At 46.1% G+C, this 26,101-nt stretch overlaps 1 protein-coding gene across 2 annotated transcripts in view; it reads left to right on the top strand.

The window, feature by feature from the left end:
- The window catches only part of LOC144830219 (retinol dehydrogenase 7-like), a 193,643-nt gene that overhangs the window by 149,977 nt on the left and 17,565 nt on the right, over window positions 1-26,101 (top strand). For both annotated transcript variants that reach the window (XM_078688894.1, XM_078688893.1), the window contains exon 3: window positions 23,771-24,029. In XM_078688894.1, coding sequence (XP_078545020.1) covers window positions 23,771-24,029 — 259 coding nt within the window. The remainder of the gene's footprint in view (window positions 1-23,770; window positions 24,030-26,101) is intronic.

Below are 26,101 nucleotides of genomic sequence, written 5' to 3'. Positions count from 1 at the left end.
TCCCGCCCCCTTGTTTTTCGTTAGTTCCTGTGCTTGCCACTTACTTTTCCTCAGTTTCTATTGGCTGTAGCATACCATTTCCTGTTGTTCCTCTCGTGTGTTTCTCTTATCAATGTTGTGTTGTGCTTCCAAACTACTTTAGTTGCACCCCCCTAGGCACTCCTTTTGTCCCTATATCAAGGATTTGTTATGTTTTGCTCTTTGTAATAATCACATAGGTTCATACAATATTCTCAATAACGTTCTTTATTGTTTTATCTCCATTGAAATTGCTTTCAGTTCAATTTTCTTTTTGCTGCATAATGTTTATGCCATTAATCAATTAGTACTACGGTACTCCAATGCATTTCGGGCTTCTGCCCTTCCTCAGGGAGCATATCTATGAACAGAATCGTTTACACACATACTTTACACATTCAGTTTGTAACATTGGATTAATACATAAAGTTCTCTCAGTTGACTTATAGGTGTCATTATCCCCCATCTGATATTTTGTCTTAATAGGTTTATGGTGTATCATGCATGTGCTTGTGATTTCTCATTATGTCCCCGTGACATGTGAAACTTCCATTGTCAGAGCTCACAGTGATTATAAGTAGTATTCCATTAACCCGACGTTTGTGTCCCTTTACAATATTTAAGTGCACGTGAATGCCTTTCCCTGTATAATCACGATTTTGTCTTTGTTTAATGCCGGTCTGTTCTGAAATTAGAGAGAGCAGTTTTTGATAAACGAGTTCGGGTGAGTGAAGATTATCGATCAAAAACAATATCTTATGTCCACTTGTATTCTATGTAATGAAACTAGTTTAAACAGTAGAGGTTGAACTGGAGCTTCCGGGTTATAGCCTGGGGTTTTCACTTAGCAATATGGACATTTTTTGGAGTAGTTGGGGTTTTGACATTTATTCCAGGACAAAAGAAGCGATGCATTTTGGGCCCTTGGTGTGCTCCTGGCTGGTGGCTGTGAGCTTGGACGGCACAGTAAAAGGAGGTAGGCACTAATCATTGTTTTGGCGATGGTTCCACAGATTTTGGGACTATGTTGTTAAACTGTTCTTGGTCCCATTACAGTGCTGGCAGTTTGAAAGCAGTTCTGTATCCCTTTCCTTCTTGGCTCATTCTACTACATATTAAAAGGTGAGACTTGATTCTGTTCCTTTTCAGGAGCAGCTGTGGATTAGTAAGAACGTAACTGATTATTGGAGACAGTGTGAAGGTTGGTATCAAAAACAAAATACATTCTACTAACCAAATCACTTTGGAACTCTTCCTAGTAGTCAGCGATGTACAGCTGGCAACATGCCACTGGTCCTGTGGATAGACATTTGAGCATGATGCTGTGTGCATATCCTCAATTGCAAATAGGTAGTTGACCTTAGTAAGTGGAAGTGAATCAAGTGGTTAAAGTCATCTTCAGAAACATCGCACCTACAGGAACTTGCAGAAAAGAAAGAATAGGTCACCAATATGACTTGTTAAAGGAGTTATGAGTTTGTAGCCAGAGGAATAGGGCTAGTACTTGTCTGTTTTGGCACTTTCTTTTAATAAAATGCCATGAGCGGCTCCTCCAAAGGGGCGTGGGGGCATCGTCCCCCTGCTTTCTCGCAGTGCGAGAAGCAGAAACATAAAATGTTAAAACTACCATTTTATGTTTCTGCTTCTCGCCCTGCGAGAAAGCAGAAGTGCCAAGAGTGCCTGGTTGTGGACGGGCGGGCCTGGTCTAGGGTTGGGGGAGTGTCTTGCCCGCTGTTGTAGATACTGACTGATTGGTCGGCCCCAGGGCCGAACAAAGCAGTCATGGGTACTCCCCAGCAGCTTACATAGAGAAAATGGCCTGGCTGCGGCGCTCTCCACTGCGCCTCACCAATCACAATGAAAAGGGGGGGCCCTCGGCCCCCCTGCACGCATGGCGGCGCGGCGACCGTCTCCCCCCCCTTTCCCCTTAGGTGTCTCTCGGTGGTGGGGGCGGGCCCTGGTGGGCGCGACCCACCACCGATTGGCCGGCGGCCTCCCTGACCCGGATACCAGAAGAAGGTCCGGGTCAGGGGGGGCGGGCTACAGGAGGGGCGGGCCGGGGGGGGGGCGTGCCCCCCCCGCCTGGCCCCTTGAGAATAAAGAGGTGGGGAGCGCCCAGGAGACCCCCTTGTCCCTGGACGCTCCCTCACAGCACCGTGTGCCCCGCGCTCGGGGCTTCTTTGTTTTCTCCCTTTCTTTTGTCCCCTCTCCAGGTTCGCGGTCTCCGAATTACAGGCAGCCGGTGCATGCAGTGCGGGAATGTCGAAAACGTGGAGCGTTCGTCGCGGCGGTCAACTGTGGCCGATGGTTTTGCCCTACGGAACAAGCTTCACTCATTAGAGCTGAATGTCGCCTCGTTTGCGATGGGGAAATTGCCCAAAGCTGTGGGTGAAGTTGCTTTCAGGTCTCCGGTCCGAGGGGGGGCATCAGGGTCGTCACGGAGGAGCCATGCTCGAAGATACAGGAACATTGTACAGTTAAGTTGGGCACACTGTATAGCACAGTATAATATAATGCTGCCATGCTCAGTAGTTTTTTGTGCGGTGCGCTGATATTTGCTATTGGCGAGGGCTGAATTCCATGGCGCACGTTTGTTGTCTTGGGCACATACCGGGAGGGTTGTTACTATACTAGTGCCTGGGTCGTGCGGTGAAGGCGCCGCTAAAGCTTCCCCGTGTTTAAATACCGATATACGAGTACACAAGGCTACCTTCCTTATCCTTGCTGTGGGAATTCATGCTGTTCGAGCGTAATTTAAACTCTCGATTTACTGCCTTTTTTGTTTACCGTTGCCTTACTGTTTTGAGCCGCGTGTGTAGAGTGGGACATATGTGGAGGGGAGGGAGCCGGAGGAATGTCCGCTCACTTCATCTAATTTAGGCGGCAATGGGGTGTGTTTTGTAAGGTCGGAGCAGCGATATCAAATGTACTTTAAAATGCACGTGTTTTCGTTACCTTACCTTTAATGTTTTCACTGCTGGTGTCGCCCATGGGGGTCAGGGGAGAGCGTCATTATAGCCCCACGAGGAGCATACCAACAATTTTGCCTTGCTAGTGTTATGGACGGGGATTCACCAGGACATAAAAAATGAATGCATCCCCTCAACCATGTCGTTAAGACGGGCATCCGGTCACCACATCCTTTTGTTGCCACACTAACATCGGCGCTTGCCGGTGAGTACGGGTATAAATGCTCCAGTGTGTGGCTGAAATCGCAGGAGCTGGCCAGGTTAGAGATTGTACAGTAATGGCGTGTAGGCACCGGTCAAAACACGGAAAGCAACGTTTTTCCGTGTGCATTGATTGTGCTTTATGGATAAGGACCCGTGTTGAAGGAAGATTGAGGGAAGCAAAGAAATCAATGCTAGCGGGCGATGCTCTCAGATAGGAATACTCTAATTCTAAGTGCTCTGCCAGGGTTAAATGATATAATCGAACATAGGATCTTTTTTAATTTGTCACCTACCAGGGAATAATTTGAGATATTTATACGGCGGTAATTACAGTGGGAAAGTGACGAGGTTGCGAGTTCGCGCCTCAGCTGGAGCATGATTAGTGGCTTTTATACAACAAAGCAGGCTGTTTCAGAGCCAGGCCGCGTGTTTCTCTTCCCCAGCTGGACCGTGTTTCCCTCACGCTTGCTGTTACACTTTTTTCATTCTCTAATTACTAAATATGCTCCGTGACCTGGATCATCTGTACCAGACGGCCCGGGCAATGGTGCCTGTCAAAGAATGTCACTGCCCAGCGAGCTTCTGATCCATTAATGTAGCATAGTGAAGCGCACTTGCAGATGTTTTTTGATTCCAAGGACACTTTCAGAAATAATTCCCCCCTTCTCAGACCCTGACAGGAAGTTCTTTATTCATTGTACATTTGGGCACTTATGTATAATTCTGCTTGGTGGGGAGCGCATCATGTGCTTGCTGTGTTTGAAAGGGTGTTCATTTCGCATGCGTTGTTTTGGTTATCTGGCTTGCTATTTTCCGCCAGGAAGTTCAGTTCGTTAGTCATCAAAAAATATGTCAGATTTATGTAATTTTGCTGAGACAGTCTGTTCATGCTACATTTTGTTTACTCTTTTCCTGCAACAGTTTTATCATGTAACGTAACGGGTTCTATGGTACAGTGCTCTGACACCTTCGGAAAAAACCCGCGCTTTATAACAATGCATTAAATAAAATGATATAGAATTAGTCGTACATCGTGGGTATTCACAAACACACTGCGCTGGATTTCTAGACTTGTCTGCGTATGTTGCATACATCTACGGAGGATGTGCGCGCAGAAGGAGTGCCATTAAATTCAAAGCTGTTTGCACTGTAGGGTGACCAGGTGTCCCCGTTTAGCCAGGACGGTCCCTGTTTTTTAACCAGCCGTCCCAGCAGATTTCAAGAAATTTAGCTCATGTCCCAGTTTGTAGAGAGGGTCGACAAAAAACGGTGGGAGGTGTTTTCTATATTTTACAAAGAAGGGATAGTTAGCAGTTGTTTCAAGAAAGGAATTTAATTAACAGACAAACTACTGGGTTTAAACATTGCATTTTAATTAGGTTCTTACTGCCTGTTCTGTAATTCTCAGCTGAGGAGCATTCTCATTGCTTGAAAGTACAATTGTAGTCCTTCTTCTAAATTTTTGAAATGTCCCCGTTTGGCTTTAAAATTCTGGTCACCCTAGTTTGCAGGGACGTACAAAACCAAAATGTAGGGAGCTGCAATATCACAGGTGTGAATTCGGTACACACGCTCAAATACTGTGACACATTTGGTGTAAACAGAACATAGATGCACATGGGTAGTGGGCACACACGGACTGTGACAGTCCAGAATTGGGAATAGTGCACGGTAATGATTGTAGTTTACCTTGTGGACTAATGTTCTGTAGGCTGCAGGCACCGGCCAGGAGTCTCAGTGCAAAGCAATGAGCGAGGCCACATAGGGCCCAGCTCGTTTATATCTTACAGGACCCAGCTTTTCTCTCCACCGCTGTCACGGTGCTTTCAGTGTTTGGCGGCAGTCCTCATAAAGCGCTTCTCGACAAGATAAAAAATGTAAGGTTTCCCCAAAAATTTTTGCTCTGTGCAGAATTGCACATTATACCGTTTCCTACAACTAAGTGTTGATATTGACAAACATGCTGATCTTGAACTGTTGATACTGATAGTATTACTCCGACATTGTTTTCCCAGGTCTGTGCACAGGTTCCATCTCATTAGTCGGGCCGTAACACTTCAATATAGCAATAAGCAACAGCTAGGTCCTTTGACGGCAAGGCAACATCTATTGCTGCATTTTTGTAACTTCTGAACGGTTTGAGCTAGACACAGTTTGTTTTGTTAAATTCCCGGGCTTCTTTATTGATGTCCTCCAGGCACTTGCCTGCTTATTTATCTTACGCAAGGAACAGCCATGGACATAAGTCAAATTTTGACACCCTAGAATTACAATGATTGGTGTCTGCTGAGGTGATAGTTATAACAATCGTGGAACCATTCACGAATAAGGTATACCCCCTTCTCTTGGGGTCCTCCTGGGGATTAACGCACAGCTAAGGGTAGGGCTTGACGAGACTGTGAAAGCCAGTTTCCCAGGTCCAACATTCCTTTGCAAGCCAAAGCAGAAAGCCATGCAAGGGACTTATTTCATTGTGAGGTAATCAACATCTGAGGCGCTGTTCACTATTCAAGGGGGGACATTGCACCAGTCCAAACGACCCTTCATGATAGGTTAAAGTCAACCTTATTAGAAAGCTATCCTAGTGGTAGCTGTATCGCGTGCAGCCTTCAGGCTAAGTCTTGAAGGAATGTAGAGCAGCTTGTTTTTACCAGTCTATAATGTCATGAATGAGTAAATGGAAAGAGAACAGGTGTATAACAAATATATGTATTTGTTCTAAACACATCCCCTTAGTTCCTCTACGAGGCTAAAGGCAAGACATTACAGTCAGTAAATTTATTTAACACACAAGTAAATTGGCACAATATACGTTGAGCCTATGATGAGATTAGAGGCGAACAATTACAGTCTGTAAACCTATATAGCACACAGTAATTTAGCACCAGACGGTTGAGCTCTAGGGGTGTACCAAAGCCATATATCAGTAAAGTGGTAGGGGAACCACAAATGGCATAGAGACAGGGCCTAGAGCCTGTAGAAAGATTACTTGGGGTCCTGATAATCCGACACACCCTGCTGTCACACCTAGAAGGTGCCCAAGAGCCTAGTTGCAGCATCACATAGTTCTAGGGATGCGTGTATTCATGTACGGTTGCCTAGGATGATATCTACCAGAGGCCAAAGTGGCGAGCGTAGAAGGCCCTTGGGCCAGCTTACAGCCTGGCATAGTTAGGGCTGTGCTAATGCTTTTAGCCCTAGATGCTGCACTGGCAAACAGACTGGCCTTTTCAAACCTAGACCCTATGGCCTAAAGGCGTGGGTGGACAATAAGGAATAGGAGGTGATGTCCTGGCTACAGCAGAATTTTTAGTAGCCATAAATGTGCCATGGCACTGCCACTGGGTCACTGTACTGCACACGGGATATTGTGGCACTACCACTGGGTCACTGTACTGCGCACGGGATATTATTCCTAATCGAGGTCATTCTACAGGGCACTCTCTGTAACGCTAATTCAATCACAATACATGGGACACAAACTGAGGCTATGCTTAACATTTACTGTCAACGTGTTAATGAGTAGTCATCTGGCACTAATCTTATCTAAAACTTAGCAACTGATGGTAATGTAAGACTAGCACGTGTACAGCAGTTATCGCCAGAAACACTAATGGTGTGTGTTTATCTTTCCATTTTATGTATGACCGGGTCCATGGTGGATACCTGGAGTGCTCCACATCACAACAGCTGCAACAGGTGGACAGCCCAGGGATGCTTACGTCAGTCACGGCTGGGTCCATGGCGGATATCTGAGGGGTGCTCCACACCGCAACATCAGCAGCGGGTGGACGTCAAAAGGGAAGCATACGTCGAGAAAGAGGACACCAAGGGCCCAAGTATTGCTGGCAGGTGTAAGTGCTACCCATTCCCTAAGGTGGAAGTGGGAATTGTCACCCAGGTTTTCTTGGTCTTTTCCTGGTTATTGCAGTTTCTCAAACCTGTGACGCAGGGGAGGAACTCATCACCAGAAGTGGAGGTGCTACAATGTGCCAGCACAAGCAACAGGCTGGACGCGGGACAAGGAAAAGTTGGTTTGGGGGACCGTGCCTTGGTCAGTTCAGGAACTTCTTTCAGGGACTCTTAGCTCAGCAGCCCGACCCCCCCGTCAGTGGTGATACTTCACCTAGGGGGGACTGACTTGGCCAAACTTGGGAGGCGAATACTCATTGATGAGTTCATCTCCACTGTGGGGGGTCTTCAGGACTTGCCCGGGTGGCACAGTAGTAGGGTCTCAACTTATCCCGTGGTGGCAGGGGCGAGGGGCGGACTCGGTCAGGGCGTTGAATCACTCGATAAAGAGGATCAACACACAGTGGGACAAATTATTTCAAGCCCCCCTCGGTTGCAGACGATCCAACATGGGTGTATTTGAGGTGCATAATTCTACCTGGTGAGGGGAGTCCGTTTGACGGAGGAAGGATGGGTCCTGTGGTTTGATAATGTCAGGGCCTGGTTGGAAGGTTTTGCTAAAGTGAGAACTTTCTAGGGTAGGTCAAGGCAGGGGGAGGCCAGATCGTCGGTTAACAATGCTGGCCTGTGGCGGTAAGGTCATTATCGGTGAGCACATATTTGAGGTCTGAGGGGGCGGGCATCATCCTATGGAGGTTCCCGCCCAGGGGGAGGGGCCTGCGGGCCACTCCTAGAACTCCAGGGGCAAGGTAATTGATGCTGCAAAGGAGCGCGGGTAGGAGTAGTTCACGCTTTCCTTAGGCTGGTAGCCACCCCGCGCGCGTGGACTCATGACGTCACCGGATGGCGCAGAGTAAGGGCCCTCCTTTAGTGGGTAAATGGAGTTCAGGGCGTAGACCGGGCAATTCCCGGGGTAACACTGCGCATGCGCACGTCTCTAGGGGAGGCGCAGCTTGTAGTGACCTTGCCATATGGCCAGAAATGTACAAAAATCAAGATGAGGATGTTAGACTCGGTTAGGAAACAACATGTATTAGAGTTTTTGTTAAGGTCAGGCTCTCAAAATTGTTGACAAAAATTTGTATCTAATGTCCTGCTGATTTTTGTATAAATTGTTGATCATGCAATTAAAACCTTTTTTAATTTCATATCTTAATAAATACGGCCGGGCGACTAGCGCCCGCCTTCCAAAAAGTAAAGAAGTCTCGTGTCCACGTTTCTGGGTGTTGGGTGCCGGTTAGGGGGGGGGGGGGCGGCAGCTAGTCGCTGACCATGTGCTGCCATTGCAGCGTTGTGATTGGGTTAGAGCCGGGGAAGGAGGCTGCCTGCTGGCTGCTTCCTGTTCCTGGCGGCACCCGGCTGCATCGAGGACGGTGTGCCTGCTGGTGACTGTGGACCAGTGAACAACATGCTCTCCTGCGCTGTGTCATGAGGGAAGCTGGTCTGGAAAGCAAACTCCCTAAAGCAGGTCCAGGGAGATGATACGACCAGATGAGATGGGACTTAACCAGGCACAAGCTTTCGAGGTAAGTCAACGAGTATATTGTACACGAGCTGGAGGCCCAGGGGAATGCTCTTCTTCTGGGTCTGCGTAGTTTGCAGTTATGATGTTCGTAGAGGTGCAGAAAAAGCTGAGGGAGTCGGACAACGTGGGTTCTGCAAGAGTAAGCATAATGCGGGGTGCTGGACAAGTCGCAGTTCTGGAGGGTGCACCAGACGTGTTTCTCTGAGAGAGGTGCGCGTGCATTCAAAGAAGAGGCGTCTAGGGATGGAGGCGCGGTAGGCAGATGCGGAGCTGTCAGGGACGTGGAGACTGAGACCCTTTTATCAGGGAATCAGCACCGAGCAGAATGCAGCTTGAGCAATGACAGTCACACCAGCACAAGCCTGAGACTCCTCTCACTCATGCAGGGAGGTTGCTGTAACCTGGAGAGCAAAATAAACCATGCTCTCAACAGCCCACAGGATCTATTTTTAGCGTCCCCAATGCTGCTGCCTCTAAAGGTACATTAGTTCATGGCTTGGGGCAGTGAGCGCTTTAATTTTCCTTGTTTCCCCCGAAAAAGGTAAAGCAATTTGTAAACTTCAGCTCCATCTGATAAAACGGCTTTTTATTCCTGTCATAGCCCTTATCTTCCGAGCACCGTTACAAGTGTTTACATTGGGAAGGCAGGATAATTACTTTCATTACTGATCCTGGAGCACCAGCATTATTTAAGTATTACAGTGGTAGTCCACACAACCTGTGTTCAACCGTGAAAATCGTTTTCAAGAGTTTTTTATTTAAAATATGTGATGTTGGGACTGCTCCAAAAACATTCACCTGACGGTACTGAACTTCCTGTTTGCACTTTCTGCAGCTATTCATCACTGTCAGGGTAAACGAGACCCTTCTCAGAATTCTTCTAACTCGTGGTGCGTATTATTTCATGCTGCCTAGCTCGTGTCCTGAGGCTTCTGAATATGGAAATACGCTTGCTGTGTTCACTGCTTGCCTCTTGAATACTGCTGCTACTAGGGCGCCTGAATGAATGAATGAATGAAGGGAATCTTGTATCGCGCAACTTAGCCCAAGGGCATCAAGGCGCTTAAGCAGGTCCAATAATATGTAGTTACCGATGAAGTACTCTACAGATACGCTTTAGCAAAAAGCCAGGTTTTCAATGCTTTACAAAACAGAGCCATCAACGGTTGCCCCAGGAGTTCGGGAGGAAGAGAGTTCCATAGCCTGGGTGCACCCGAGGAAAATGCTCTGCCTCCCCATTTGGCTCTTACAAACTTAGGAACCTCAAGAAGATTTTTATTAGATGAGCGAATGGGTCGACTAGGAGAGTAGAGATGAATAGGTGACTTAAGACCCACAACACCCGTGGAGTGAAGGGCCCCATAGGCAAGACAAAGAATCTTAAAAGAGATCCTGGACTGAATGGGAAGCCAATGTAGACTTCTCCGGGCTGCCATGGCCGTGGCAAGTCTAGGAAGGTTTAAAACCATCTTTGCCGCCGCGTTCTGGACCCTCTGGAGAAGATGGATAAGGCTCTTATTTATGCCCACATAGAGGGCATTACAGTAGTCCAGTCTTGAGGAGACTAATGCCACAGTGGCCAGCTTGCGGGCATCAGGAGAGAGATAATGGGCAATCTTTCTGAGGACCCTGATGATACCACAACAGGTGGAGACAGTCCTACTGACCTGACGGTCAAAGGAGAGAGCAGTGTCCACCAGAACTCCTACATTTTTGGCAAACTGACGGGGAAGAGGGCAGTCCCCGAGAGAACCAGGTCACCAATCTTTAGACCAGATATCCTGGCTGCCCCCTAAAATCAGCACCTCCGTTTTCTCCCCGTTTAGTTTCAGGAAGTTCTGTACCATCCACTGAGACACAGCCTCCATACAGTTCCCGAAGTTCAAGGCAGAATCCTTCAAGGGCTGCGTAAGGGAGACCATTATTTGAGTGTCATCAGCGTACAACAGTACTTCCAGCGCAAAAGATCTAACTAACCTGGCAAGTGGGGCCACATAGATGTTAAATAATGTAGGCCTCAATGAGGAGCCCTGGGGGACCCCACAATGCACAGGTTTAGGGGGAGAAAGAAACTGGCCCAGCTTCACTCTCTGTTCCCTTTCACTTAGAAAGGAAGCCAGGAGGCTCAGTGCAAGATCTCCAACCCCTATGTCCCTGAGGCGGGTGACCAGAATGGATGGAGACAAAGTGTCAAACGTCGCCGTCAGGTCCAGCAGGACCAGGAGGGTGGTATGGCCCTTATCAACCTGGCATCGGATGTTATTAAAAACAGCCGTAAGGGCAGTCTCCGTACTATGAGATCTCCTAAAGCCATGCTGGTGTGGTTCTGAAAATCTGGATTCATATAATAGTACTGGACTCGAGAATAAAAACTTCGTCGAAATAGGACGAATTTGGTATAAAAAAAAACGAGAATGACGAGTACATCATGTACATGTATTTTCGGCGTATTCGAGTGACGATTCCACCTCAAAATCGTCATTTACATTCTGAACCCTTAGCTCCCGTTTACATGTTGCCCTTTACATAGGCCTTAATCCAGTTGAATTTGATTCCACAAGGACACATACTCCTTAATCGACTTCTCCCTGACCTCAGTACAAGTTAGAACCATTGCCCCAGGCCGAACTCGTTAGGTCAGTTCCCTCCCAGTGGCCGAGCAAGATAGCATCTAGGCTCAACCAGCCATAAAACCATTTGAGCACGCACACCTGCCATATCTCGCTCACATCTTTTTCTCCACTCCATTTTATTTACTTGCTTTATGATGGGGAGGTGACCGTTTTTATTGGGGGTCCAGCGATATCTGATGAAATGTTGGGCCTTGCCGGATGATTTGTTATGGGCAGCACGACATGAAATATGTACATGTCATCATGACTCTGCTTTTCTTTTGTAACCAGTAACTATAAATGAAATACCACGAATTCAAGGAATGTTTTGCCCAAGGCTGAAAATCATGTATAAAGAGAGAAGCCTGACTTCGTGAAGGTGTGCAGTCTCCTGAGAATATACCCGTATTGTACTTCTAGGACCCTGTTACCTTGGTTGCAGCCAATAAACTAATCTTTGACTTCACCTAGAAGACTCTGAGTTTCTGTAGGTCTGACTCAGGAGAACCCGAGGTCTCTGGGTGTTGATTCCCTGACACCGCTGGGTTACCGGTTCTGTGCCGGTTCTTAAAAACCCAGTACCTCAGTTGGCGCCCAACGTGGGGCGATTCCAGTGGTACCAGTCAGCCTGAAGATCGTGAGAAGCTTCGTGTGGAAATTCCGGAGGAGGGCCCACCACCTCATCGACCCCTGCATGTCGACGTGGTCTGAAGGTCTTTGCTGCGAGGTTCCCCGCTTCCCGACGGCTACAAGGACTGCTGCCCTGGCTATCACCCTGATGTTGGACCCTTGAAGTTTTCGGTAGAGCGAAACACTGAGACGAGTCTTCTGGTGACGCCATCGATATTTTCAGTTAAGTATAAGTGGAGCGTCTCCCAGTCCTTAGTTGGACTTACTTTGTGGTATCTTTGGGATACAAAAGGTTTTGTATTGGTACTTGCAAGCACCATAACCGAAGGACTCGTGTATTCACGAGAAATGTCGTAATCGATAAATCCTTTGAAGTTTTGGAACTAGACTAGAGAGCGAGGATGCCTAGTCTTAGACTTGGGAATTGGTTTTGTCTTGGTAGTAATAATAGGGACTCCCGATTGGAGGACTCATGTCCGGTTCCTCCAGTTGGAACTCCGACTTACGAGCTATACGTTAAACATGGGGTAGGCCCCATCTAATTTACAACGAAGTATGGATTAAATACACTAGGAAAGATGGTGTTTTAAAATGGCCCCAATATGGTAGCTTTGATTCTGAAATCTTAGACAACCTTGAAGTTAAACTCTTCAAAAAGAAAGCCCGGCCGGCGATGTTTGACTCTTTCCGCTTATGGCGCAAAGAAGCCAAACAAAAAGAAATTAAATTAGCTAAGAAAAACAAGAGAGAAGGAGGACTTTCGGTAATGCAAGCTGCCGTGCAGTTTAAAGATAATGAAGAAGAGCAGATAAATGAGCAGTTGCACAGGCAACGTAAAATGGCAATAGATAAGTGTTATCCAGTTTTGCCGTCTCTTCAGCAAGAGGCAGCAAAAGAGCGTGAAAAAGACCCATTAATGTCGCAATTATTAACTTCACCACCCCCCTATGCGCAGAATGCCACAGCACCCCCGCAACCTTTAGTTGCACAAGCTGCGCCTCCTGCTCTTCCACAGCACCCACCAGCTGTTCTTCAGCTGGCTCCTACTTCTTCGGTGCAGCCTCCTCCAGGCCCACCGACCACTTCTGTTTCACCTGTGTTTTCTACGATTTTGCCTACTGTACTTTTTACATCTCCTAATGCTCCCTCTACGATTCTGCCTAGTACCACATCTATTTTCCCTGATACCTCTTCTGCCATCTCTACCCCCGCCTTATCTCACCCCGTTTTTCCATCTGTTTGTCCTTCAGTTTCACCTTCCATTCGGCAGAAAATGGCCAGCACTGTTACTAATCTTCTTTCACCTCTTTTCGGGTCGCCTGCTATGACCCCTAACATAGGAAGAAGACAGTTGCGAAGTCAACTGCCTGATTATCAAGAGAGAGATTCCCTGAATAGTTTAGCTCGGAAATGGGTCATGGACACTGCAAAATATGATGTACAGTCTGTCATGGAAGTCTTCCATCAATGGGAAGCAGCGACAGAGAGATATGTTTTCGAACAGATGTGTGTCTTTCTTGGCGAGGATTTAGAAGACAATGATCAAGAATGCATCCCACAAGAGATGTGTCGTGTACGATTTAAGTTTGGAGAGGGTATGATTGTAGGTCCCGATGTGGAAAAGGCAGTTGAAATGTTATTATCATATCGAAGTAAGGGAAACAGTTCTGGGTCACCATCGGAATCTAGTGCATCTAGTAGGAAAAAGGCACGACAATACCCTATGAGAGAAGTTCCCCCACAGTGGAGAGAGGGTGACGCGACCGCTGTCCCACCTGTCCTGCCACACCTTCACCGTGTATGGGTACATGTCCCATGGAAGCGAGCTGAAGTTTTAGCACTCAAACAAACATTACCAGATCCGCGTAAAAATCCTGCAGGGTACTATAAAGAATTGTCGCAAACTGCTGGGTCATGTATAATGAATTTGGCCGATATCGATATGTTATTTGGGAACGTTGTTCCACAGCCTTTATGGGGTAAAATTCGTCATGTAGATCATGACCAGGAATTAGGTGACACGTGGGCTAATATTACTGCTGCAGATGCACGACAAGTTGGTGGTGCCAAGCCTGAGCCTCTGATAGCAGAACTACCTGGTAGAATAGTAGATTACATGAAAACGATAATGCCTGCAATACGCGTAAATTGGGATAAGTTATCTGCAGGCAAGCAAAAGAAAGAAGAAACTGTTTCAGATTTCTTCACCAGATTTGAAGAAACATTCATTGACCACAGCGGTCAAGATATGACCACAGAAGGTGGTCAGAGATTGTTTGTCGATAAATTTGTGCACAATCTGCTTCCAGAATTGTGTAGGAAATTAAAAGATTCAGAAAGTTCTTGGGCAGTCTCATCTTCAGCCCAGATATCAGCTACCGCACAGTACTACGAGAATAGAGACAAAGATGAGAAAGATAAAGTAGAAAAGAAAACTAGAGAACTCAAAACGAAGGTTTTGCTACAGCAAGCCTATACGCCACGTGGCGGTGGTAATCAAAATAATAATGGTCAGAATCACTACCAGAATACTTTTCAGCAGCCTCAACAATATCAGAGAAACTTGCAAAGATTCGATTACACTCAACCCCGCGTAGGTCCTAACCAGTGTTTATATTGCAAACAGGAGGGTCATTACAAGTATAACTGTCCTGCCCTACCACAACGTGCAAATGGAATTTCTGGTGTAAGAGGTCGTGGCAGTCAGCAAGCGCCTAGAGGTAGAGGGCGTGGAAACGCCCCTCAGGACGCGCGTCCCCTTCCACCACAAAACTCTATGAACAGGTTTGATCAGCAAAATAACGTATCTGACAGGACAGCTCAATACTACGTTGATGAGTATTACACAGAAAATGAGCAGTGGGAAAATGAGGATTGCTAGGACAGCCATAGACGAAGAGAGGGAGTCGTTTCAGTTCCAGTAGATCAGAGTGGACCTTACGTTGAGGTGATTACATCAGGTGTGTCAGAACCTTTTCTGTTGGATACTGGTGCTACAAAGAGTTCTATTATGCACTCCAAACTCCCTGGCGCACCTTTGTCTGGCGAAATGAACGTTTCTGTAGGTTTTTCTGGCGCCCCAGTTAGAAATCCGATTTCTGACCCTTTATCTCTTTCTGTTGGTCCTTGTGAATTCGAAGCACCCCTTATTTTGACAACAGGTTGTGGTGAAAATTTGCTAGGATTAGATTTGCTAAAAAGATTGTATGCGACTTTGTACTGTTCTCCTTCAGGAGTACAACTTACTTTAGGTAAAAAAGTGGTTTCTCCCATGTATTTGTCGAGAAATGCACTTCCAGCAGAATTGTCGATTCTCCCAGATATTCTTTGGGCTACTGGTCCAAATGATGTAGGTCTTTTAGAAATTCCACCATATGTTGTAACATTGAAGTCGAATGTTAGAATGCCACGAATTCCCCAATACAGAATATCTAATGAGGGTGAAAGAGCTTTGCTAGCGATCGTTTACGAATTAATTGGAAAGGATGTGATTGAAGAAACACGAGGCAATGTTTGCAATAGTCCTGTTCTGCCTGTTTTAAAACGAACTGACCCTTCTCAGCCACCTGTGTACAGATTCGTGATTGACCTTAGAGAGGTGAATAAAATTGTTGTGCCACAATTCCCAGTTGTCCCCGACATTACCACATTATTGACTATGATTCCAGCCTCTGCCTCCTGGTTTTCGGTGATTGACCTGAAGAATGCTTTCTTCAGTATCCCGATTGCTGAGGAAAGCAGGGATATTTTTTCCTTTAGTTTAGGAGGTCGAAGCTTCCGCTTTAAACGCGCTCCTCAAGGCTACTGTGAAAGCCCCTCAATATACAGTCAAGCTCTGAAAAGTCAGCTTGACACAATGGTTTTGCCCAAAGGTGCCACTCTCGTACAGTACGTGGACGATTTGCTCATCGCTGCGGATACTGAGAAAATTTGTAAAATGGCCACGTTATCATTATTGCGTCATCTATGTGATTTGCATCACAAGGTGTCACTTTCCAAGCTTCAATATTGCCGACAAGAAGTGACCTACTTAGGTCATCTCTTATCGAAGGAGGGAAGGAAACTGACCCCAGACGGAATTCAGGCAATAGCAAAATTGAGTGTGCCAAGAACACAGAGAGAAGTACGTGCTTTCTTGGGCAATACATTGTACTGTAGACAGTGGATTCCAAATTTTTCGTTATTAGCCAAACCCTTGGTGGCATTAACGTGTAAAAATACACCCAATCCCATTCCGTGGTCGGAGGAATGTCAGAAAAGTTTTCTCGAATTACGCACAGCATTATGTTCGGCCCCTGTGTTAGGTACCCCCAACTACAGTAAGCCTTTCACATTGTATGTCCACGAGAAGGAAGGCTGTGCATTGTCTGTGCTGACTCAGTTATTCGGAGATAGACAGCGGCCATGCGCCTATTTTTCGTCAACTTTGGATCCGGTAGCACGAGCATTGCCAAGTTGTTTAAGGGCCACAGCAGCAGCAGCTGTTTCCATTCGACAGTCTGCTGGTCTAGTAATGAATAATACACTAATCGTGATGGTCCCGCATGCAGTAGACACATTGTTACATAGGACCAAGACACAGCACTTAACTAGTGCTCGACTGTCCAGCTACGAATTGACGCTGCTAGCGAGCCATGTGCACATAAAAAGGTGTAGTACCTTGAACCTAGCCACATTGTTACCAATTGCAGAAGAATCAGATGCTTCAGAACAGCACAATTGTTTTCTTAGAACAGAGGAAGAGACGAAAGGGAGAGTTGATTTGTTCGACACTCCTCTTGCTGAATGTGATGGTACATTATGGGTGGATGGTTCATGCTTTAAGCTCCCAAATGGTAACGTGACTACAGCATATGCTGTCACAACTTTGCACACAGTCATTGAAACTGCGCGAATACCACATGGTTCATTTCAAGCCGCAGAACTCGTTGCACTGACGAGAGCATGTGTGTTGTCTAAAGGAATGAAAGTGACTGTCTATACCGACAGCCAGTACGCTTATGGAGTGGCTCACAGTTTTGGACGATTGTGGAGAGAACGTGGGTTCCTGACTTCGCATGGAGCTAAGATTCAGCATGGTCAGTTGGTGAATGAGCTTCTTGAATCACTGACGTTGCCCCTTCAAATAGCGGTCGTGAAATGTAGTGCTCACAAGAAAGTGACTGATGATGTTGGTCGTGGAAATGCATTTGCTGATGAAACCGCTAAGGAAACTGCAAAGAATGTGATGAGCCGAATGTATGTTGCGAGCCCAGAAAGATGGACTGGTGATGTTGGAATATGTGAAGACACGATAGAAAGTGTGAAGTCCATCCAAGCTGAGGCCACGGAGAAAGAGTTAAGCATGTGGAGAGAAAGTACAGGGAGAATGGATGCAAATGGTTGTTGGATTGAATTGACAGAGCAACAGAGATGGTTGTTACCCGATGCATATGTGCCTGCAGTGGTTACAATGGCTCATGGAATGGCCCATATCAGCGCGAAAGGGATTTGCGAGTTGTTGGCCCCAGTGTGGAAAAATTCAGGGATTCCCAAGTATGCAGAGAATGTTGTCAAGAATTGCATGGTATGTCTGAAGCACAATCCTGGTAGGGGAACCCCAACTCCAGCTGGTCATTTTGCACCTCCTACGTATCCATTCGAGGTTTTGCAGCTAGATTTCATACACATGGAGAGGTGCAACAACTTAAAATACGTGCTCGTGGTTGTTTGTGCCTTCTCAAAATGGGTAGAAGCCTATCCCCTAAAAGACAATACTGCCTTGTCCACAGCGAAAGCCCTTGTAAAAGAGTTCTTCCCCAGGTTTGGAATGCCTAGAATGGTCTGGTCTGACAACGGAAGTGAATTTGTGGGTCGTGTGATGAAAAGAGTGTGTGAAGGGCTAGGCATTAGGCAGAAGTTCCACGCTGCAAATCACCCCCAATCAGCTGGATTAGTGGAATGTTACAATGGCACGCTTAAACTTAAATTGGCCAAAATCCAAGCGAGCACAGGTCTTAAATGGCCTGACGCTCTACCCTTAGCACTCCTATCCACCAGAATGACTGTGCATTCGCGAGGGAAACTCAGCCCCTATGAAATAATCTTTGGTCGGCCAGCCAACATATGGGGAGTGCCTAGGCCCACGAAGTTTAGCGAGCTGCAACACCCTATTTTGCTTGACTATATATATGAATTGACGGCTAAATTGCGTGTTTTATATCAACAGGTCCACAACACCTTGCCTCCGGTCTCTGAGACACCGGGTCACTCCATTGACCCCGGTTCCTGGGTGCTTGTCCGCAACTTTCAAAGAACAAGAAACGACCAGCCCAGATGGACCGGGCCTCACCTCGTCCTCCTGTCTACAAGGTCGGCTGTTAGGGTGGAGGGGAAGGCCAATTGGGTCCACGGGATCCATTGTAAGAAGATACCCTTCCCTCTGCCACATGACCAATGGGTCCAGAAAGGAGGCACTGACTCAGAGCGCACAACTGATGAACGTGTAAAAGAAAGTAACCCTGACTGTGAAAGCGAGAACATTTTTCGAGAAACTGTGCCACCACCAGAACAATTGAACTCTGTGGAACCTGAACTACTATTTCTGGACCAGACAGTACCCGGGAAAAGATGCTACAATTTACGACCAAGAAAAACAGACTAAAGTAAAAGTGATTTCTTTTATGATCCGAGAGAAAAACCAGTGGACTAATAAAACATTTTTTTTTTCCCCAAATCCTTTTTTGAAAGTGCAGATCTCCCATCTAGGTAGCTTGCTTATTTTTGTTTTTTCGAACCGCCATCCGGGTTCCGCTGCTAGGGTCGCGGTTGATTAAAGACTTTTGGGTGCAGCTGACGACGTTAGGTCGCTGGTTCTGGTTGGTCCAAGGGAGTTGCCCTAGACTGACGGAAGCATCCTTTAGCAGAGGCAACCTACCACCGCGGGCAGCACCTTAGAGAGGATGGAGTTTTCTGATGTGGAGAGGCCTGCCAAACAAATGAACTTTAAGTAGAGACTTTTTAACACAATGACGAAGAAAAGTTTTATAATAGTGTGTATTTTTATGCTATTCAGCGTAATGGTCTTTTTTGATAAGCTATGTTTTATTCTCTTTTCATGTGACATTTGCGCCCACTACATCACCCATACCTCCTCCTACTGTTTCCTCTCATTCTTTCCACCCTCTGCCTGACCACGAATCAAATAGGAGATTAGAGTTCATTAATAACTCCTTCGTTCAGTTATTACACCAACACCAACTTGTAATGAACACAACTAACTGTTGGGTGTGTGGTCTCATGCCTCACACAACGGACAAAGGTATCCCCTATTTGGTCCTGCCATTTAGTCACAATGGATCAGTATGGGCATATAGGACAATGTTCATATATGCACGAGAAATCCAACCCCTACGTTCTGTAAAAGACAACCTCAAGACTAGCGCCCTAGTCAAAGGTATAGTTGACATGATGAAGGAAGTAACTTCTTACGAAGATACCCCGGATGATGAGATACTTGCATATGTAGGTTGGAACGTGACCGGATATGGCACTACATTAAGTGAGAAACAGCAAGCCAAGAGATCGTCCCCTATCTGGATCGTACCCCATCAAGGTCACCTGTGTCTGCAAGGTATTGGCAAGAATCCCAGAGCTCAGCTAGGGAAGAGTGTCTGTACAGAAACGTATGTTTTTGGATCTCAGACTTCCCCTGCGTTTTTAGCCGCTAAGGGTACTTATTTCATCTGCCATGATAGAGCCTATACATGGTTGCCCCCTGACTTCTCGGGCTCATGTTTTGTTTCATTCCTGTTACCTCCCACCTACACAGCAGCGGCGGATTACCATCGGACAAGGGTAGTTAGAGGTGTTTTGAGTAAAGAAGACACTGCAGGTCAAGAATTTGGTGACTTTGCAATGGGTTTTCTGCCGTTCTGGGGAGCCATGGCTAACAGCAGGAACATAAGGCAATTGACAAGGGTAGTTGAATCCACCGTGACTGAAACTGCTGGTGCCCTTAGTAACCTGACTGCTGAGCTCCAGTCGGATCGACTTATGACCCTTCAGAACCGGGTCGCTTTGGATGTAATACTTGCGGACCGAGGTGGAGTATGCAAATTGATCCAGTCCAGTTGTTGCATTTTCATCCCAGATAATGCTCCAACAGTGTACAGGGCCATCTCCAAACTACATAAGATTTCCGAATCTATTCATGTGGATAAAGGAGATTGGTCGTTAATGGGATGGTTCTGGGAACTGATATCTGCCTGGGGATGGAAAATTCTGATGGTCATTGGGATGGTCTTAGCCATTCTTTTCCTGTTCTGTCTATGCATACAGTGTGCTCCTGCAATATGTGGCCTCTGTGCTACATCATGTATAAGGAAGCCTGTGTCAAGAAATGAACTAAGCACTAGAATGATGTTACAGCAACATCTCAATGACTTTAGGAATATAGATCTGGACTCAGACTAACATGAGGATAGATTAATTGCCTATGTAAGGGCAAAAGGAGGGTCTGTGGTTCTGAAAATCTGGATTCATATAATAGTACGGGACTCGAGAATAAAAACTTCGTCGAAATAGGACGAATTTGGTATAAAAAAAACGAGAATGACGAGTACATCATGTACATGTATTTTCGGCGTATTCGAGTGACGATTCCACCTCGAAATCGTCATTTACATTCTGAACCCTTAGCTCCCATTTACATGTTGCCCTTTACATAGGCCTTAATCCAGTTGAATTTGATTCCACAAGGACACATACTCCTTAATCGACTTCTCCCTGACCTCAGTACAAGTTAGAACCATTGCCCCAGGCCGAACTCGTTAGGTCAGTTCCCTCCCAGTGGCCGAGCAAGATAGCATCTAGGCTCAACCAGCCATAAAACCATTTGAGCACGCACACCTGCCATATCTCGCTCACATCTTTTTCTCCACTCCTTTTCTTTACTTGCTTTATGATGGGGAGGTGACCGTTTTTATTGGGTGTCCAGCGATATCTGATGAAATGTTGGGCCTTGCCGGATGATTTCTTATGGGCAGCACGACATGAAATATGTACATGTCATCATGACTCTGCTTTTCTTTTGTAACCAGTAACTATAAATGAAATACCACGAATTCAAGGAATGTTTTGCCCAAGGCTGAAAATCATGTATAAAGAGAGAAGCCTGACTTCGTGAAGGTGTGCAGTCTCCTGAGAATATACCCGTATTGTACTTCTAGGACCCTGTTACCTTGGTTGCAGCCAATAAACTAATCTTTGACTTCACCTAGAAGACTCTGAGTTTCTGTAGGTCTGACTCAGGAGAACCCGAGGTCTCTGGGTGTTGATTCCCTGACACCGCTGGGTTACCGGTTCTGTGCCGGTTCCTAAAAACCCAGTACCTCACTGGGAGAGGTCCAGAAGAGCCGAGTCCCCTAGGAAGGAGCTAAGGTGCCAATTAAGATGAGATTCCAGCATCTTTGCAGGGGCAGGAAGAAGTGAAATGGGGCAGAAGTTTTTCTAAACCCCTGGAGCTAAAGTGGACTTTTTAAGAAGGGGTTTAACAACCGCCATCTTCCATAAAGAGGGGAACACTCCCTCCGAGATCGTGCGATTCATGACATTCATGAGGGGAGGGATAAGCACATCCCGACAGGCCTTCAGGACTTTAAGTGGGCAGGGATCTAAGGGGGAGCCCGATTTGGTGTTATCCAAGAGCTATGTCATCAGTTCAGGAGTAAGAAGGGGAAAGGACAAGAGACTCGGGGGGTGTCCATCAGACAAGCTCCGATCTCTGGAGGAAGCAAAGTCAATAGGAGAGGGCACACCCAGATTCAGGGATTCAAGAGAGCTGTTGATATCAGCAATCTTTAAGTGGAAAAAGGCCGAGATATTATCACACAACTCCTGAGAATCCGCTATCGGATCAACTATCTGGGAGAGGATAAAGGGGCATATTAGCAAGGGGAATTATCACCGCTTTTTCGGTGATTTGTGCCGAGAAAGCGGCGATACTTCTAGAGCCCTATCCACAAGGGCATTTTAACGCCTGGCTCAAGCCCACTATGCATGTCGGCGACAAACATCGCTAATGACATGCAAAGTGGGCGTTCCCACGTCCAACCACATGTGAAATGTGGGTGGAGGTGGGAACACCCTATTATCAAGGCAGGTGTTGGGCGAGGGAGACCTGCGATAAACTCGCTTATCGCAGGTCTCCCAACGCCTGCTCTGACCAGGTGTTAGGGCATTGATAACATGGGGGTGTGGACCATAAAGCTGAATCCACCCTCCCATATTATCAAGGAACACATTAGCGCGTGAAAACGCTAATGTGTCATATCGCCGACTATCGCCGGATTTCATTTCGCCTACGTGATGCGCATAGATAATTGCGCGCTATCACGTAGGCGAAGGAATCCGGCGATAGCCGGCGATATGGGAATGTGCGTTGTGCGTTTTCTAATGCACTTCTAGGTAATATGCCCCAAAGAGTCTATGATTTTAAAAAGATCTCTGGGGGAGTTAGGAGAAGCAGTGATCTTGGAGAAATAGGCCCTCTTTTCCTCCACAATGGCTAGTTTGTAGTCCCTTAGATAGAGTTTATGTTGTTCCCTCTCTAAGGGATCCAGCTGGGCCCTCCAGAGCCTCTCCTGTTTACAACACCCTTGTCTCAACAGCCTAAGTCTGTCCGAGAACCAACGAGCCTACTGACTCTTTCTCGCAGAGTAATGCAATTTACAGGGGGCCACGCTATCCAAAGCCCCTGAGATAGTACTTGCGAGTTCAAGGGCAGCAGAGTTAGCATCCTGCAGTTCAACCGGCGTCAAATCATTCAAAAAAGGAGAGAGAACCACATTATTAATGGCTTTAAGGTTCCTTCTAAGTTCCCACTTCTTGGTGTCCGAAAGAGAAGGAAGAGCAACCTGAAATGACAGCTCTAGCGGGATGGCCGCATGGTCGGACCAAGCTAAGGGAACCGGAGGGCCCACCTTCAACCTGGGGTCATTGGAAAAGACTCCGTCGAGTGTATGCCCAGCCAGATGAGTAGGACCAACCACCAATTGCGCCTGTAATGCAAGTATTGCTTAGACTTTCCAGAGCAAAACACGTATGGTTAACTGTGTTATTTATTGCTGCACCATGCTCTGTAACACTGCAAAGTGCAACCACAAGGCAGTAAAGGGTCAAACAGTCCGATATGTGAGCTCATTCCTCCCAAAAATGTGTCCTATTGCCCAAAAAATGCAAAATAAGGTGTAATTGGTCTACATTACACAACACCTGATTAATAGAGTTCTCAACTGTTCTACTGACAGAATGAAAGTAGTCGGGACAGAATAGACTGACCCCATAGGGCTGTCCCCAAGGGCAGGGGAGAGAAGTTGGTGTGATTGACCGTGTGTGGTTTCTCGCTTAAGTCAGAGTCGGGAGCCTTCCTGCAGAGTCCCAGGGAGGTTCATTTCAAAACCTCTTGGGTGTTTAGTCTTCAAAGCGTGACCGACGAGAATCATTCAAGCAGTCAGCTGTGGACAGTATTGCGTGATGCGTGTTGTGACATATATTCTCCCAACAACCAACCGGGCATAGGACGCTGTTGTTCTGTGTGTTGCTGTAGTGTTATGTGTTACTATTGTGTTCTGTGTCATTTCCTGTGTATTACGGTTGTGCTCTGTGTAAGGTCCTGTGTGTTACTGTTGTGTTCTGTGTGATGTCCTGTGTGTTACGGTTGTATTTATTGTGATATCCTGTGTGTTACTGTTTCGGACTTTTACGACTCACTACTTTCAGATCTCACCAGCGGCCACTGTACAATTGCTATTTGAATTAAGTTCCAAGTGACATATGGAGTGACTGATGTCATGACTATTTTGTTGCCTCAAACCACTGGAAAACCTACTTGTTCCTCTTTAATTTTCCTCTCTCTACAGGGCTTTGGGGCTTGGTCAATAATGCTGGGATTGGAATCCCAATGGCTCCGAATGAGTGGCTGACCTTGGACGACTTCACGCTGGTGATAAATGTGAATCTAATCGGGATGATTGATGTTACTCTTAGCCTACTTGCCCTTGTGAGGAAGGCTCAAGGGAGGATTGTCAATGTGTCTAGTGTATCCGGCAGGGTGCCCGTAATCGGAGGAGGGTACGCGATTTCCAAATCTGGAGTTGAAGCTTTCTCAGACAGCCTGAGGTGAGTATCTTGGTTGCAATTTATCATAAGTTCAATTTTGACACACTTATGCCCGGACTATGTCTTGTCACAAATATATGGTCCTCCAAAATGTAAGTATAGACAAAGGACTGCCAATCCATTAAAAATAGCTGGCCAGATGAATGTACGAATAGACTTCGGCTGCTTATCCACTCACCTCCATAGGGTCTGATCCCCTTCCTATTATTGGGAATATTACCGCAGATGTAGGTCAACCACAGTAGAATATGGGGGGCAGAGCGAGAGATGCATTCAGACAACACAGGAATGGCTCCTAGTATACGTCAAGACAGGGTAGTAGAGGGCTGTTGGGAATAAAGCTGCCATAAGAGAAAATAAAGATTTCTGTAACATAAAACAGAATTCAGAGAGTTATAAACAACCTCTCATATGTAAACACACTCTTGGTAATTGCCAGGTTTTCCTGCCGGTACATATGGAGACTTGGGAGGTAGCAAGAAACTGTATCTACAGGTCAGCAACTAGAGAAGCCATTAATGCTGTTCTCCAAGTCTCAAGGACGCGGAGTGAGGACAGAAAGCAAAACTGAAACACCCCAAGGGAGAAGGTTACAAATCAGTTGAACAAACTAGAATAAAAAAGAAGAGCTGTGAGATATATCAAAGTTGGCTACTGCTGCTGCATTCGGTACCCCGAAAGTCCTTCTCCACCCCCCTGGTCAGCAGCAGTTCGTTTTCAGACCTGTTTATCGTGATGCAGATGCCACAGCCCTCTCCAGTCCCCATAAATGCAAGGTTGGAAGATGGTGTACTAGTTACTGAAGTAATTAAATGAAGTGCCCTTCTGCCCTCCCTTTTATGAGTTTTGAGTATCTCGTAGCCTAACAGTATCCTCGCCCTGACAGTAGCTTTGGCAATTCAGTCATAGATCATGGGAGGTGGAACGCGGAACGAAGGCAAGTAAGTTTGAAAGTTTTATTACAATCTTGGTTCCAAATAATATTTTGGGTTATACATTAAAACATAAATCCAAGTTAAAACAGCTAAAACTCACTTCATAGTTTCCTATGGCATAAAAGTCTAAATCACTAAGTGCTTGGGCCAAACATAAGTTTCTCTGTGCGCATTAAGAGGCAACTAAAGGGTCCTACATGGAATGGTCAATAGAAAATACATATTAAATCGTTAGCAGGTGTTATAAGGGGGTGTGAGTTTCTGCCCCTACTGTATGAGTAGTGGGATGCTACTGTCAATGTGTGCTACTTAGGACAAATAGTGCTGCATGGACAGCCTGTTGACACCCCATGTGGTAGTAGTATGATACACAACACCCTCATTTAAAGTGTGCAGTGCGGCAATGTGAGAAAGACATCACGCACTCCTAAGCTTCTGTGGTTTGACATACTAAGAAATATCTGACTTTCCTCTAGCTCTCATCAAGTCCTAGCAGTAGATAAATCGAACTCAGGTGACAAATAACACCCACATTTTACGTTAACATAATTTATAAAAACAAACGATTCACCTAAAATTCTGAAGGCTTGAGTGAAAAAGTAAGAGCACCCCATAATTCAGCAACCTGAGGAATTCCCTTTAATAGCAATAACGTCAAGTGAATGTGTTCTGCAAGAGTTTAGCTATCACATCTCCTTGGAGAAAGTATGCCCCCTTCCTTTTTACTAAACTGCTTATTATTGGTGATCTTTCAGGGCATTTGTTTACGCTCAGCTCTCTTTGGGTTCTGACCCAGCTGGAATGTTGAGACCAAACTATGTGGAAAGAAGGGGAGACAGGCCCATCGCCACAAGCTCCAGCAGAAAGGAAAAATGGTTACCTACGCCATCTGCAAACTTAATGCCACTCTGGAAAGTCCAAGAACTACGGCCATCCAACGAGTCTTGAAGGCAAAATTATTACCTTCCCTTAATTATGCGATACAGGCGTACCCAGGCAATTTTACACAGGACCTTGAAAAGACCCACTGGGCAACATACAAAAAGTTATACTGTCTTCCAGCATGCACTAGGAACACTTTAATTCGATTGGAATTTACCCTTAACCTTAATCGAAAATCTTTGGAAAATATTTTTA

Source organism: Lissotriton helveticus, chromosome 1_1, assembly GCF_964261635.1.
Source record: "Lissotriton helveticus chromosome 1_1, aLisHel1.1, whole genome shotgun sequence".
NCBI lineage: Eukaryota > Metazoa > Chordata > Amphibia > Caudata > Salamandridae > Lissotriton > Lissotriton helveticus.
This window is presented reverse-complemented; position numbering and strand designations above follow the sequence as displayed.